The sequence below is a fragment of the Sinocyclocheilus anshuiensis genome, unplaced genomic scaffold (genome assembly GCF_001515605.1).
Source record: "Sinocyclocheilus anshuiensis isolate Anshui unplaced genomic scaffold, SAMN03320099.WGS_v1.1 scaffold623, whole genome shotgun sequence".
NCBI lineage: Eukaryota > Metazoa > Chordata > Actinopteri > Cypriniformes > Cyprinidae > Sinocyclocheilus > Sinocyclocheilus anshuiensis.
The window spans coordinates 629,485-644,611 of record NW_015548226.1 but is presented as its reverse complement, the minus strand read 5'-3'; the positions used below and the strand labels follow the sequence as shown (position 1 = coordinate 644,611).

The following is a 15,127-nucleotide window of genomic DNA, read 5'->3' as shown; positions in this document are numbered from 1 at the left end:
ATTTGTCGTTGTGTTTTCTGACTTGTTAATTTGTTTTCTGAATTGTGATTTGTTTTGCACTTCTCTGCCACCGTACTAGACCCAGATTCACACAGTTTCCCTAAGTTCTTACACAGAGCAGGCTTTCACACAGAGTCCTGGAGCTCCACCCTCTCCAAAGACTTTCGGAGATTCTCCAAAACCGAGTTCTACCTCACAGGCCTACAGTCTCCAAGATGTGGATCTCCCTGTCCCTGATCTCAATCCTCTTCACTGTCCATTTCACCGTGTGTGACACTCGAAGCAATGGGATATTTGAGCCATACGATCTGCTTTTTGATAATGCGGTGGAGGCGTATTATAAGCAGGACTGGCTGGCTGTGATCCTGAACATGGAAAGAGCTTTGCGGAATAAAGCAGCGCTGCGTAAAATCCAGACGCACTGCCGCTTATCCTGCGCGAATCACACCGCTTTCGGGGACCCTTTCTCAGGTGTGGGTGTCCCGATCCCAGGAACCGGGGCCGTGGAGGATTTAGCGTTTTTCCAGAGGATTCTCAAACGGGCCGATTGTGTGAATGCATGTGAAAGCGAGAAACTGGGACCACCGACACTTCATAAAGTTAGTGAGGCTATAGAGCTGGAGTTCAAGAAAAGGACGCCTTACAATTACCTGCAAGTGGCTTACTTTAAGGTAAAAAAGAGGCTTGCAAAATGCACGAAAAACTTGTTATAAAAACGCATTAAAAAAAGTAAACAGAAATGGGGACAAACCAGTGCATCTCATTAGAAGAATGCTAGTTAGAAGAAGCTTTTTGTAAACAACGAATATCTTATCAAATGCATTCTGTCAGTGCATAAATGTGCATCAGATGCATCCGAGCAGATGTGCATTTTGTACACCCCCCCCCCCCCCCCAACTCACATCACTGTGCCACGTCTTTAGGTGGAGACTTGCAGAGATTTAGATGCTACCAGAAATGCTATGAAGGGCTCTAAAATACCACAGCCTTTTAAAATGGTGGTTTAAATGAAATATACAGTCGGGTGCATCAACCTCAGACCACCAGGCCTAATGAAAAAAGGCTTAATTTCATTTTGTATTAAAAAATCATACTGTATCATATTATCAGCCTAATTTGAATGAGCTGTTGAACAGCAAAGTCATCATGAATTTCAACAGCACTACTTTAATGACAGCACCATTATATATTATGTAATATATAAATAAATAAAATATATATTTAAAAAAGTCTCTTATGCTGGCCAAGGCATTTATTTGATCGAAAATACAGTAAAGTTTAGCTATACTGTAGTAACAGTTTTGTCTCTGAAGCATAACTTGGAAAGCATGAGTGTTTTCTAACCAATATCTGAATATTTTTGGTTCTCTTTGTGCTTACAGATAAACAAGCTTGACAAGGCAGTGGCAGCAGCAAATACATTTTTCATGGCAAACCCCGACCACACAGAGATGAAACAGAATTTAGAGTACTACGGGATGATGGCTGGGGTGCAAGAGACAGATTTCAAGGACCTGGAGGAGAGACCGCACATGGTACGAGCAATGTTTATTAATCTGAATATCCCTAGATAGATAGACAGACAGACAGACAGATAGACAGATAGATAGATAGATAGATAGATTTTTTTATACAATCTTACTGCCTTATAAAATGTTTATAGAATGCTGAAATATAATTGCTGATTTTCAGGCTGAATTTTTAGAGGGCAAGATTCATTACAGTGCAGAACATTTTGCCCCAGCCATCGAGCACTTTGAGGCCGCTGTCGAAGAATATTTCACCGCTTATGAAGAATGCAGAGTTCTCTGCGAGGGATCGTTCAATTATGACGGTTACAACTACATGGAGTACAACGCCGATCTCTTCCAGTCTATGACAGGCATGTGGTATTCCGATGCTTTTGATTTTGACTTAACAACAGCGGATTCTCTTTAATCTCTTAGTTTAATTTGATTTCATTTTTAAATCTTGTGGCGTTTGATGTCTCATTTGAATTCTCTTTTTCTTGTTAGACTACATGTTTCATAAATATGGATTTTCTGATATATATATTTGCTTTAATCACAGATCATTACCTTCATGCTCTGAACTGCAAACAGAACTGCGCTGTGGATCTGGCATCCACCGCTGGAAGAGAGAAGCCTTTTGAAGATTTCCTCCCATCGCATTTTAACTACCTTCAGTTCTCATATTATAATAGTACGATTTACTCTTCATCGGCAGAATCATATTCAGTACCAGATTTCAGTGTTGTTATTGTTAACTAAAACCAAAACCAATATTGTTTTATGTCTATATAGTTTTTCGGTAACAATTCTCACTATTAACTAGTTGCTTATTAGCATGCATATTACTAGCGTATTGGCAGTTTATTAGTGCTTATAAAGCACATATTCTGCATGACCATATTCTACATCCCTAATCCTACCCAGTACCTAAATTTAACAACCTTACTAACTATTAATGAGCAGCAAATTAGAAGTTTATTGAGGCAAAAGTCATAGTTAATGGTTTGTTAATAGCAAGAATTGGACCTTAAAATAAAGTGCGACCTGTTTTTCCTTTTATTACAATTTTAGCTTGAAAAATTAGAAATTTGGCTTGGAAACTAGCTTAAATAAAATAAGTTAAAAAATGTTTTTAAATATTATTTCAGTTAACATTTATTTCATTATAAATAATGACAACTTTTTTAATGGTTTTCGTTTTAGTTAACTATAATATATGGAAGCCCATTTCCGCCATGTAAGAAAAAAAATTAATGCCTTAAAAAGTCAAAATTATGACATACTTAAGTTATAATTACGAGATAAAAAGTGGAAATTATGACTTACTAAATCGAAATTATGAGATAAAAAGTCATAATTACGAGATAAAAAGTCGAAATTATGACTTACTAAATCGAAATTATGAGATAAAAAGTCATAATTACGAGATAAAAAGTCGAAATTATGATTTACTAAGTTGAAATTATGAGATAAAAAGTCATAATTATGAGATAAAAAGTCAATTATGATTTACTAAATCGAAATTATGAGATAAAAAGTCGAAATTATGACTTAAGTCATAATTATGACTTAAAAAGTCGAAATTATGACTTTACAAGATTGTGACTTGTATAGTCATAATTTCAACTTTTTAAAGTCACAATTTCGACTTTTTTAAAATTGTAATTTCGATTTAAGTCATAATTTCGACTTTTTATCTCAAGTCATAATTTTGACTTTTTATCTCATAATTTTGACTTTTTGAGTCCTAATTTCAACTTTTTAAGTCATAATTTCGATTTTTTTCAAGTTGTAATTTCGATTTAAGCCATAATTTCGATTTAGTAAATCAAAATTTTGACTTTTTATCTCGCAATTATGACTTTTTGAGTCCTAATTTCAACTTTTTAAGTCATAATTTCGATTTTTTCAAGTTGTAATTTCGATTTAAGCCATAATTTCGATTTAGTAAATCAAAATTTTGACTTTTTATCTCGTAATTATGACTTAAGTATGTCATAATTTTGACTTTTTAAGGCATGAATTTTTTTCTTACGTGGCGGAAATGGGCTTCCATAATAATAACTGGTTTCAGTAACTAAAATAATTCTGTAATCAAATAACATTTTAGATAAAAAAGCATTAACTTAAAAGCTTAAACCTTTTATTAGAAAAAATGAAATTAGAAATCTTGACTTTGCAACTAACTAAAATAAGCCGAAGTACTAAAAGTAAAGCATTAATAACACTGAAAAATATAAAAAAAATAAGTATAAAAAGTTCATTCAAAATATTAATAATTACACTAGTTGTATATAAATAATGTTAAAATAACACTGCCAGATTTGGCATTAATCATTAATGCATTGTATGCGAGTATATATACCCTTACTGATTGCATAGTAGTTTGATACATTGGAATGTTGCTAATAAAGTTAGATTTTTGTGCATTGCAGAATGTTTTATTTACATCTGAGTTCATTTTTAAAACTTTAATCTATTTCTCTCCCAGGTGAGAAATACGAGCAGGCCATTGAGTGTGCTAAAACATACCTACTCTTCCACCCTGAGGATGCAGTCATGGCTCAGAACCTAGCATACTACTCCGCTGTTCTGGGAGAAGACAAATCCATTAACATAACAGCCAGAGAGGTGCCGTCTGCACATGCCACTGATGCACAAGCATGCTTTTGATCTTCAGCACATAGAGTAATATCAGTTATTAACAACTTCAGATTAATTTTGAACAAAACATCTTTTTTTTTTTTGTCTTGTCGCAGGTTGTTATGCAGCATATTAAGAGGTCTTTGCTGGAAAAAGAGCTTCTTTACTTTGGCTATGAGATGTTTGGTAAAACTTTTGTTGATCCAGTAAGTGTGCGTCCAGTGCTGTGCTTCTCATATTTGTGATCAATTACCATTTATAATAAAATCTTTACCTAATTCTGTTGTAGGACACATGGACCCCTGAGGACATCATGCCCAAGAAACTAAGAGACAAACAAAAGTAAGTATACCTTTGTTGTTGCATCTGATATTTTAACATTGAAGTTCAACTGACCTGACATTGGGTGGGCAGGGCAGACAAAGAAACAGCCGCGAGGATTACAGAGGAGATCAGTAACCTGATGAAGGAGATCGAGACGCTTGTGGAAGTAAAGAGTAAAGAATCATCAGACCTGGCCATGTTTGTGAAAGACGGTAAGATTTAAATTAGAATTCAACATATATGTAGGGATAGACAAGTCACATGACTTGGTCATCCAATTGGTGTTTTTCAGATATCAATCCAGCCTCTACTCCAGAAACTGCCAACAAACGTCTGTTTGATGACATAGCAATAACCTTGACATCCTCAGCCCTGAACGGTTCACAGAGGGTCGTCCTGGATGGCGTAACCACATCCGATGAGTGTCAGGAACTTCATCGCCTCTCTAGTGTATGTTTCTCATTTCATTCTATTTCCCAAAAGAGTGAACAAAAAGGTATTTTCTGCAGTCAACTAAAGATTTCTCTCTTTTATGACTTGAATCTCGCAGGCAGAAGCTATTCAAGGTGGTTTTAAAGCAACTCTCTCCCCTCATTCAGTGAGTGAGATGTTTCAGGATATTACGCTTCTCAAAGCCCTGCAGGTGAGACCTACTTTACCAAAGGGTTTTTAAAATCCTCTTGAATTCAATGAATTCATGAAACTAATATTTGCACCATGTTCTAACCAGTTAAAGCAACATGCAACACTTTGTCAGTCGTTTAATTTGTTTTTGTTGGGCTTGGTAGCTACACGACTGTTCATATTCCTTTTATGCTCACCAAGGCTGAATTTATTTGATCAAAAATACAGTAAAAACTGTAATATTGTCAAATATTTTTACAGTTTAAAATAGCTGTTTTATATTAGAATACATTTTAAAATGTAATTTATTCCTGTGATCAAAGCTGAATTTTCTGTATCATTACTTCAGGCTTCAGTGTCACATGATCCTTCAGAAATCATTCTAATATGCTGATTTGCTGCTCAAGAAACATTTCGTATTATTACCAACGTTGAAAGCAGTTGTGCTGCTTAATATTTTTGTGGAAACTGTGATACTTTTTTTCAGGATTCTTTGATGAATAGAAAGTTCAAAAGATCAGCATTTATTTGAAATTGAAATCTGTTGTAACGTCTTTTCTGTCACTTTAAATTAACTGAATGTGTCATTGCTGAATAAAAGTATTAATTACTTTTTTTTTTTTAAATCTTACTGACCCCAAACCTCTGAACAGCAGTATGTGTTTGGAAAAAAAAAAAGAAGCCAAACAAACACTTAAAAATAAAGGTTCTTTATTGGCATCTGTGGTTCCATGAAGAATATTTAACATCCATGGAGTCTTTCTGTTCTGCATAAGATTCTTTATAGTCAAAAAAGGTCCTTTAAATTTTGTTAATGTTCTTCACACTTAGAAAAAAAAGTTTGGTTTTTTTTAGAACTGTTCACTGAAAGTTTCTTTGGGTAACCAAAATTGTTCTTCTATGGCATTGCTGTGAAAACAACCTTTTGGAACCTTTATTTTTTAAAATTAATAAGAAAAAAATGATTTATGCTTGCTTGAGGTATTAGGCTAATTTAGATTTTGAAGACTTTGTATTGCACATACAAAAGTGATACTCTTTGTTCTTTGACTTTCTTACAGGTACATTGTATAATTCATCTGTTTAATTTTTTTCTCGTATCTTGTCCAGGAGGGTCTGGTTCCCTTGATGAGTGCACGATTGTTTTCTGATCTCAGTGAGAAGATTCGTAAGGTTCTGGAATCCTACTTTGGTCTGGAATCACCCCTATATATCTCCAGCTCAAACCTGATCTGCCGATCTGCCATCGGTAAACTGACTTTTCCGTCAGTCCGTATTATTTTTGCATCTTGAACACAGACCTATTTAGTTCTTAAGCAAGCATGTGTTGGTCTCTTTCATACCAGAGAAACAGGAAGAGCGCACAGACTGTCTGCTTATCTCAGAGCTCAACAGCTGTATCAAAGAGGTGTCAGCATACAGCGATCAAGGCTACAGGTTTGCTGCTTGAGGAACCAGTGAAGCATCATGGTTATTAAGTTTATAGTGTTTTCACTAATGCATTCTGTTTTGCTTTGTAGTGCCATTTTGTACCTCAATGACGACTTTGAAGGGGGAGATTTTATCTTCACTGAATCGGATGCCAAAAGCGTCTCTGTAAGATTTGTAAATGTTTCACATTATTTTTATTCAAACTAGTGAGCTGTGTAGAGGAGTAACTAAGTAAAATCAGTGACGCTATTTTCATGACTTGGAATCTTTATCTGTCATTGGGAAGTCTGATTCATTTTAGCAAATCAGTTTGTTCAAACAGTTCATTTCAATTAATCAATTAAACTAATTCAATTTCTAACTAAATAAATACTGTTGTTTATCACTGTGTTTTTGTTTCCTGTATGTAGAGTCAACTTTAATTAATCTAGTGTAAATTAACTGCAGTGTAGTTTGAAAAACTAGTTTCAAAGTAGCTTCATTTTAGACTTGGTCTGTGTCCATGTGGCAGCATGTTCTACTAATTGTGTTGTTAAAATGTGTTGTTGTGGCATGGATTTTCTAAAATGGATATCATTTCACTCTACTGTCTCTTCAGGCAGTGGTGAAGCCTCAGTGTGGTAGAGTCGTGGGATTCAGAGCTGGACCGGAGAACCTTCATGGAGTGACCGCAGTAACCAAAGGCCAGAGGTGTGCTGTAGTGCTTCGGTTCACTCTGGATCCTCATCACAATGAGAAGGCAAGTATGACTTTCAGTGCTGTTCTGTGAATGGTAAAATAAAGCGATAAAATAAGAATTACTGTAGATTTGAACTGGAAAACTAAAACTTTCTTGGGGTGTGTTGCAGTGTTGTTGTTGTTAAAGGGTTAGTTCACCCAAAAATGAAAATTAGCCCACAAATTACTCACCCTCAAGTCCTCCTAGGTGTATATGATTTTCTTCTTTCAGAAGAATCCAGTCCATACGCCTGGAGCTGCTTCCATGTAGGACTGTTGGCGCAAGCTACATATACAGTCAGAAGAAAGTCATATACACCTAGGATGACTTGAGGGTGAGTAAAGTAACTCAAACTATTAATTGAAATAAAGCTGAAAAGAAATTAAATATAAAACAAATATAAATATAATAAATATAAAACAAACTTAAACTTTAAATCTTAAATGAAAATTAGAAATGTGGCCTTTGTAACTGAAATAGAATAAGTTGAAGTACAAATATATTAAAACTAAATGAATAATACAAGCTAAATAGAAATATTAAAAACTAATAAAAATGATAAAAAAGCACATAACAAATTACTAAATCTCAAAACTAAAATTAATTCCAAATATAAAAAAATACTATTTGATTAGATTAGATTAGATTAAACTTTATTGTCATTGTGCAGAATACAAGTACAGAGCCAATGAAATGCTGTTAGCATCTAACCAGAAGTGTAAATCGCAATATGTATATAAATATAATGTAATATACAGAAATGTACCGTATGTATACACAATAAGATGTTTATGGACTGCAACGTTTGAGGTACAGAAGCAGAGACCAGAGGCCTGTTTCATAAAACAAGTTTACTAAATAAGCCAGGTTTATTTCAGTTAGTCTGACGTATTGTCAGTTGATTTGGTTCAAAATAAATCAGACTAACTGAAATAAGCCTGGCTTATTTGGTAAACTTGTTTTATGAAACAGGCCCCAGCTGTACAAGTAGTTGTAAATACAAGGTGCAAATGAAGAGGTATAAACACAGTAGATGCATTATACAGAATAAGTATAGAAATGCTAAATATTTATATATGACCACATATGTATGGTATACAATGCAAATGGCATTATGAGTAGAAATACAAAGAAATGTGCAAAAACATGAAGCATAAATTATAAAAAATTATTAAGCATAAACAAATTAGTGCTGTCAAATGATTAATCGCATCCAAAATAAAAGTTTTTGTTTACATAATATATGTGTGTGTACTGTGTATATTTATTTTTTATATATAAATACACACGCATGTATATATTTCAGAAAAAATTGTATGTTTGTATATTAAATATATTTATATATAATATATAAATTACATGAATATAAGTATATACTAGTGCTGTCAAATGATTAATCGCATCCAAAATAAAAGTTTTAGTTTACATAATATATCTATGTGTACTGTTGATTTATTATGTATATATAAATACACACATTCAGTATATATTTGGAAAATATTTACATGTATATACATTTATATATTTATATTATTATATTTTATATTATATATAAATATATTTAATGTTTAATGTTAACATGTTTAATATTTAACATGTTTTTCTGAAATATATACCTGCATGTGTTTGTATTTATACAGTATATACATAATAAATATACACACATATATTATGTAAACAAAAACTTTTATTTTGGATGCGATTAATCGTTTGACAGCACTAATAATAATATAAACATTGTAAACATGCAGTGGGGGTAGGTTATTGTCCAGCGTTTGTAGTGAATGTCTTTGATGGGGGGTAGCTGAACATTAGTGATGTGTTGGGCAGTTTTCACCACCCGCTGGAGGGCTTTCTGATCTGAGACAGTGCAGTTGCTGTACCACACTGTGATGCGGTTTGTTAGGATGCTCTCAATAGTGCAGGGGTAAAAGTTCAATGTGAGCAGACAGGTGAGCTTTCCTTATAGTCCTAAGGAAATATAGGTGCTGTTATGCCTTTTTGATGAGAGTGGAGGTGTCCAGGAAAGATCTTCAGAGATATGGACACCAAGGAACTTAAAGCTAGTCACATGTTCCACTTTGGCTCCATCAATGTAGATGAGAGGGTGTGTCATCTTTCCTAGACCACCGGTGGTCCATAATCAGCTCCTTGGTCTTCTGGGTGTTGAGTGCCAGATTGTTGTTGGCACACCACCCTACCAGATGCTGAAACTTCCCTGTAGGCTGTCTCGTCATCACCATTGATAAGGCCTACCACCGTGGTGTCATCTGCAAACTTGTTAGAGCCATGTACAGGTATGCAGTCATGGGTGAAGAGGGAGTACAGGATTGGGCTTAGCACATAGCCCTGTGGAACACCAGTGTTTAAAATGAGTTTGGAGGATTTGTGGCTGTCAAGCCTAACAGACTATGGTCTGTTAGTAAGAAAGTCCAAGGTCCAGTTGGAGAGTACGGGGGCTGATGTCAATATCAGTGAGCTTGGAGATCCGTTTGGAAGGGATAACAATATTAAAGGCAGAACTGAAATCAATGAATAGCATTCTGATATATGTGTTGCTTTTATCCAACATATTAACATATAAATAATACTAAAATAACACAGGCCTATTTTGTCCTAAGACGTAATTGTTAATAGTTCCCTCTTTGTCTAACCTTGTTGCATTGTGTTGTGTCCACAGGAGCGTTTAGAAGTTGAAGAACTTCTGAAAAAGCTTTCCAGCCCAGTTGAAGCTGATGTCCAGAAAACAGAAATGGACAGTAACACGAAACCCTCTGAACATGAAGGAACAATTTCTGCTAAAACAACAGAAAAAGAAACCGTAAAGACAAGCACATCTACAGAACAACCCAGCCAAGCTACTGGGGATAACAAAACTAACAGCAAAGTGGTGAAGAAAAGTGAAAAACCAAAAGCCAAAGCATCTAAAAAGAAAACAAAAACCCAAACAAAAGCTAAAGCAGACAAAACAAAAAGCAAAGTGTCAGACAAAACAAAAACCACTACAGCAGAGAAAAAGACATCAAAAACAGCTAATAAGACAAAACCTGTAACGTCAGATGAAAAGAAGAAAACTGGCAAAGCAACTGTTAAAAATACTGCAAAGCCAAAGAGCACAGAACCTAAAGACTCTACAGCTGAAAACCACAAGGATGAGTTATGAGCCTCATGCAGAAAAGATTCTGTGTTTGATTCTGAGTTTTTCTTTTGTTTTTTAATCATTGATAGAGGAATACTGATGGGTTTGTGCTTTTGTACATTTTTTTAAAGACTCATGAATTCGAAACCATATCACAGGAGTGCAGACTTGACAATCAAGTTTACTGTTGTATTTTCTGTTTTACCTGAATTATAATTAAATATTTTCTCGTCTCAGGAACCAAAATACAGCAGTAACATTTCATACTCCTTGAAAGACTATGGCAGCTTTCAGAGATTACATTTGCCACTTTTCATTCCCACAATAGTTACTGAATAAATGCAACATCTTTTTAAATTATAACAGTGCAGTACATTTTTATTGAGTGGTTCAAAATTCACAGGCACGATGCTGAGATGTTGTGGGATGCCATGGTGTTCAAAAGGTTCCTAGGATATTGCTCTTGTCCCTTCTTAAATGTAATTCTTTGTTTTTTCCCCCACCCATTTATTCATCTGCCAGGCAAAAACAATGTAAGACAAGAACTAAAAACACTCCTGTTGTCAGCAAACCACATTGATGTATCATTCATGTCCAAAGCACAAGTAGAGCAGCAAAAACCACTAGCATTTTTTTTCCCCAAAAACAACAATTGTTGGCTTACTCATCCATAAATTCTGTTTTCTACATAGAATATTAAAGTGATTTATCAAACTCAAGTTGAGTTCATCAATATGCACTACCGTAACACTGCACGAGGTGGCAGCATGGAGCTGAGCGTATGTTTCATGTGCTTTCTGAAATGACTCTCCAAGTAGCCTACATTGTTCACAGCAACACAAGCTATAGTTGTTTGAGGCATTCTTATATAAAATAGTCATTCTGAAATGGCACAATGGCTATTTCACAATGGTTATTTCTTTCATCTTTTCCTCTATTTTAAGTATTTTGTTTGTTCTTCTTCATGTCTGGTCCACCCAGTGCAATTTTCTGGACAACTGCATTGCCAATTATATTCAAGGCAGTCTTTAGGAAACCTACAATTACTCCTTAAAGAGTCTTCTCTTCCTTCTGCTTGACAAAGTCATTTACTGCTGCAAATAGATTATTCTGAGTCCTTTTATTCATTGGCTGGGGGAAAAAAAATCTTGGAAGGACATCAGAGTCACTACAGTAATCATGCTGTGGATTTTTCTCTTATTCAAACAACATCAGGCTAGCTATTTAACTGCATAATTATCATATATCATTAAACAAGCCATACATCAAAAAGGCAACTTTTTGTATCTAACAAAGTCTAAATTAAAAACATTACTACTGTAATGTTATATTGAATCCTGCTGCAAGAGATTTGACAAAAATAACCATCAAGATCACTTTAATCAGCTAGCGAATAGCGATATTAGTGATACAGTATTGAATAAAATAATGAAAACTAGGTTGTTATGGCAATAAATAAATAAATATGAATCCAGTGAGTCCATCATCAAAGTCTGGTAGTTTTGAGGTTATCCATGAGGTACTGTTCAAAGCCGACAAAATTACCTTTTAGCATTTTAAATTGACAACCTTTCTCTTTGGGGAAAACATTCAAAATATTGATGAGCTTGACTCATTTCCAAGTATTTGCCTAGAAAAATGCTTTCTAGAATGAGTATCAAATCACGTTAAACTAATGGTGACTAAACTTTCTAGGATATTTTGCACTTGTTTTTTTGCACATATAGCAATGTCTGTTTTACATACTTAGCATTACCATGCTAACCAGTAAATAATATCCACATTTTGTGGTAAGGAATTGGCTAGCAAACCAAACCCCATTGTTTTGGTGGTTTACTCATAATCTTTTGAGGAAATTATAAGCTTTAACACCATGTTCTCTGTGTTATTTGTGGACATCTTGTCATTTGCATCTAAAGTGTTTATATAACGCACAATGCATGACGTTTTACAGCATAAGAGCAACTGTTTCAATTCATTCTGATGTGTTTTGCTCTTACTTATTAGGCCACAGCTTGCAAAGAGGCATTGAATAGTCCACCTGGAGCGTGCTGGCAGTTGAATAGTGGAGGTGAACGTGAAAGGTGACCCGTGGCAGCTGCAATGAGACCCCTCATGTGTCTTTACCTCCCCTTGTTAGCGGCACAAACAGTTCCTCTTGTGTACCTCCCACTGCTGAGGAGTGGGCAGAACTAGCCATGAGCAGAATGCCAGGGACTGATGGGGACAATGACTCTTATAGTCAAAACGTTGCTCAATAGGCCTCGTTACACTGCGGGTGGAAAGAATATTTAAGCACAGTATCAATTACTCCTTGAGTTTTTATATTCTAACATTAACCAAGGGTGTTTCTTTGTAAATACACGGTAAAAATATATATACATATTTTGCTGCGATTAGTTATCACAGCTTAAAATTCAACATTAGAATAAAAAATAACGAGTTGTTTCAGCTTAAAAATGTAAGTGTTTGTGTTACACTTAAAATTATGTTTAGTTACCTTTAGTTTAATTAGTTATTTAAGTTATCTCAAATTCTAAGTTGTAACTAATTGCAGCAGCATTTTTTGCAGAGTAATTTAGAAATTTTGGAATTTGTGAGTAAAAATGGTTTCAACCCCCGCCCAAATATGATATTTAGGCAAAATAAAAAAAAAATCTATTTTTCTTATCACATCTTCATTCTGTTCAAATGTTTACACCTCCAGGCTCTTAATGCATTGTTTTTCCTTCTGGAGCACCAGTGAGCGTTTGTAATAGTTGTGTATGAGTTGTGTATGGATCTCAAAATCATACAGTCATTTTTGGAAAGAGTTCTAATGCGCATAAGATGCTGGAAAACAAAATAATTTGTGTGACCTGAAGGGTTTTTCTGAGGAACCTCTTCAGCACACCTGTAAATGTATCTGTAAATATGTTTATTCTGTTGCAGCCTATACGTGTCTTTAATTTTATTATTATGCATCTTGCTGTTGTATATGTGTCACTGGAAGCTGGATGCAATGTATGCACACGAAATATACACTATTTATTATGCTTTAAGGAAAGAAACTAAAAAGCAAAATACCACTTCAGTTCACCATTGTCAGGGTTCTTCAAGGTGGTCTTGATGGTAGGTTTGTTGTCAGCGACTAAAGACACCAGAGGAAGCCCTGAAAGTGGCAGAAAGCCATTAGCAATGACCGCACACTTCAGACTTCATGCATACATGTTATGAAACATATCTTATTTTACATACTTTATGAGTTGACATGGTTGCGATTGCTGGTGTTTGTTTGATGTTTGTCCACTTGTATCCATTGTCTTTTGTTTGAGCTGATGAGATGTAAAACAAATGCAAAATAATTCAGACTTCCATGTTAATGGCTTTGGAAGCACTTTCTGTAGTGTTGCATGTTTTCTTTTGTCATCTGCACACCCCACACGTGTCCATCTGACCCCTTACATGAGGACACTGACTTGTGTGCATAAGGGCCGGGGTTAATTAGCATCGCTGCTGGTCAGTTCAAACTGTGACGCACATCACTTTCCACTGAAATGCATGATTTATTTATGTAGAGATGTTCACGAAGAAACTATTACATGAAGTTTGTTTGCATTCTGACATGTTTGATGGCTACCCGAGCGCATTTACAGTCCTTTTCTCGGGCGTGTGTCTCCGCTGTATGCCGTCTTTGTGTGGGGCTGCCCGCCGTGTCATACAAAATCTGGGAGACACAGACCACATTGTCTGCTTCAGGGATTGTGGTGTATGTGGCTGGCTATTGTTCGGGCAGAAAAGAAAAGAAAAGCAAAGCCTTAACACTGTGACTGGCATACAATACAGTATTACATATATGCCTTTTCACTCAGAAGTAATCCATGGTCCGTACCAAGCGGTGTGATACATGCTCTGTTGTGTTCATACAAGATCTTTTGTCTTACTCCATTATCAGACTTTTATAATGGCAATCGCCCCTGTGCCTTACGGGACACAGAGGGCCAAATCCACTAAACAGCCTGTTTCTTATTCACTAACAGGGATATGTGGGACTACATATTTTAAGCATCAATTAGTCGTTGGGTTGCCTGAACAATCTGGGCTGCATTTCCCAAAAGCATTGTGAGCCTAAATTGATCGTAGCTCCATTGGTGACAATGGAGCTACGATCAACTTAGGCTCACGATGCTTTTGGGAAATGCAGCTCTGGTCTTTAGGAAAATGTGCATAATTAGGCTGGTAGGACTGGAGGTGTTTTTTTTTTTTTTTAGCTTTTACGAAGGTTAATAATTGTTTTTGTTTATTTAATAAGTTATTTATTTCAGTTGCCAAGGCTTCTCAGTTTCATTTAGCCTAGTTTAAATTTATTTACTAAAATAACTAAACCTGAAATAAAAATGTTTAAAATATTTAGACATATTTAATAATAATAAATTGACAAAACACAACAAATTTACTAAAACTTGAAATAAACTTAAAATGAAAACAGAGAATATAAAAAATAAAACTACTTTAAAACAATAGTATCTCTATGACACCAAGTGCTAACTGATCAGAAATAGCATTTAAATTAAATATATTTTTTTTTACATAAATTAGACTTGTTAATGATTGCACCTTACACACAAAAGTCAGTTTTGTTTTCACATCCTATTTGCTTATACACAATATGAATCAGATGCAAAGAGCACATGCAAATAAACATATTTGATTTCAACGGGCAATAATTTCAGATTCAGTGAAATCACAAGGACCTCC

The 15,127-nt window shown here is 35.0% G+C and overlaps 1 protein-coding gene across 1 annotated transcript; it reads left to right on the top strand.

Annotated features, from left to right (window-relative positions):
- The first annotated feature begins 189 nt into the window (after positions 1-189).
- On the top strand, positions 190-11,013 carry p3h1 (prolyl 3-hydroxylase 1). The gene is made up of 15 exons (XM_016441404.1): positions 190-671; positions 1,383-1,535; positions 1,693-1,882; positions 2,071-2,202; positions 4,003-4,142; positions 4,271-4,360; positions 4,444-4,496; positions 4,569-4,690; positions 4,771-4,928; positions 5,029-5,121; positions 6,213-6,351; positions 6,449-6,539; positions 6,623-6,698; positions 7,132-7,272; positions 9,932-11,013. Exons 1-15 carry the CDS (start codon positions 216-218, stop codon positions 10,412-10,414), a joined length of 2,517 nt encoding a protein of 838 aa, XP_016296890.1. The 5' UTR covers positions 190-215; the 3' UTR covers positions 10,415-11,013.
- Positions 11,014-15,127: the final 4,114 nt, after the last annotated feature.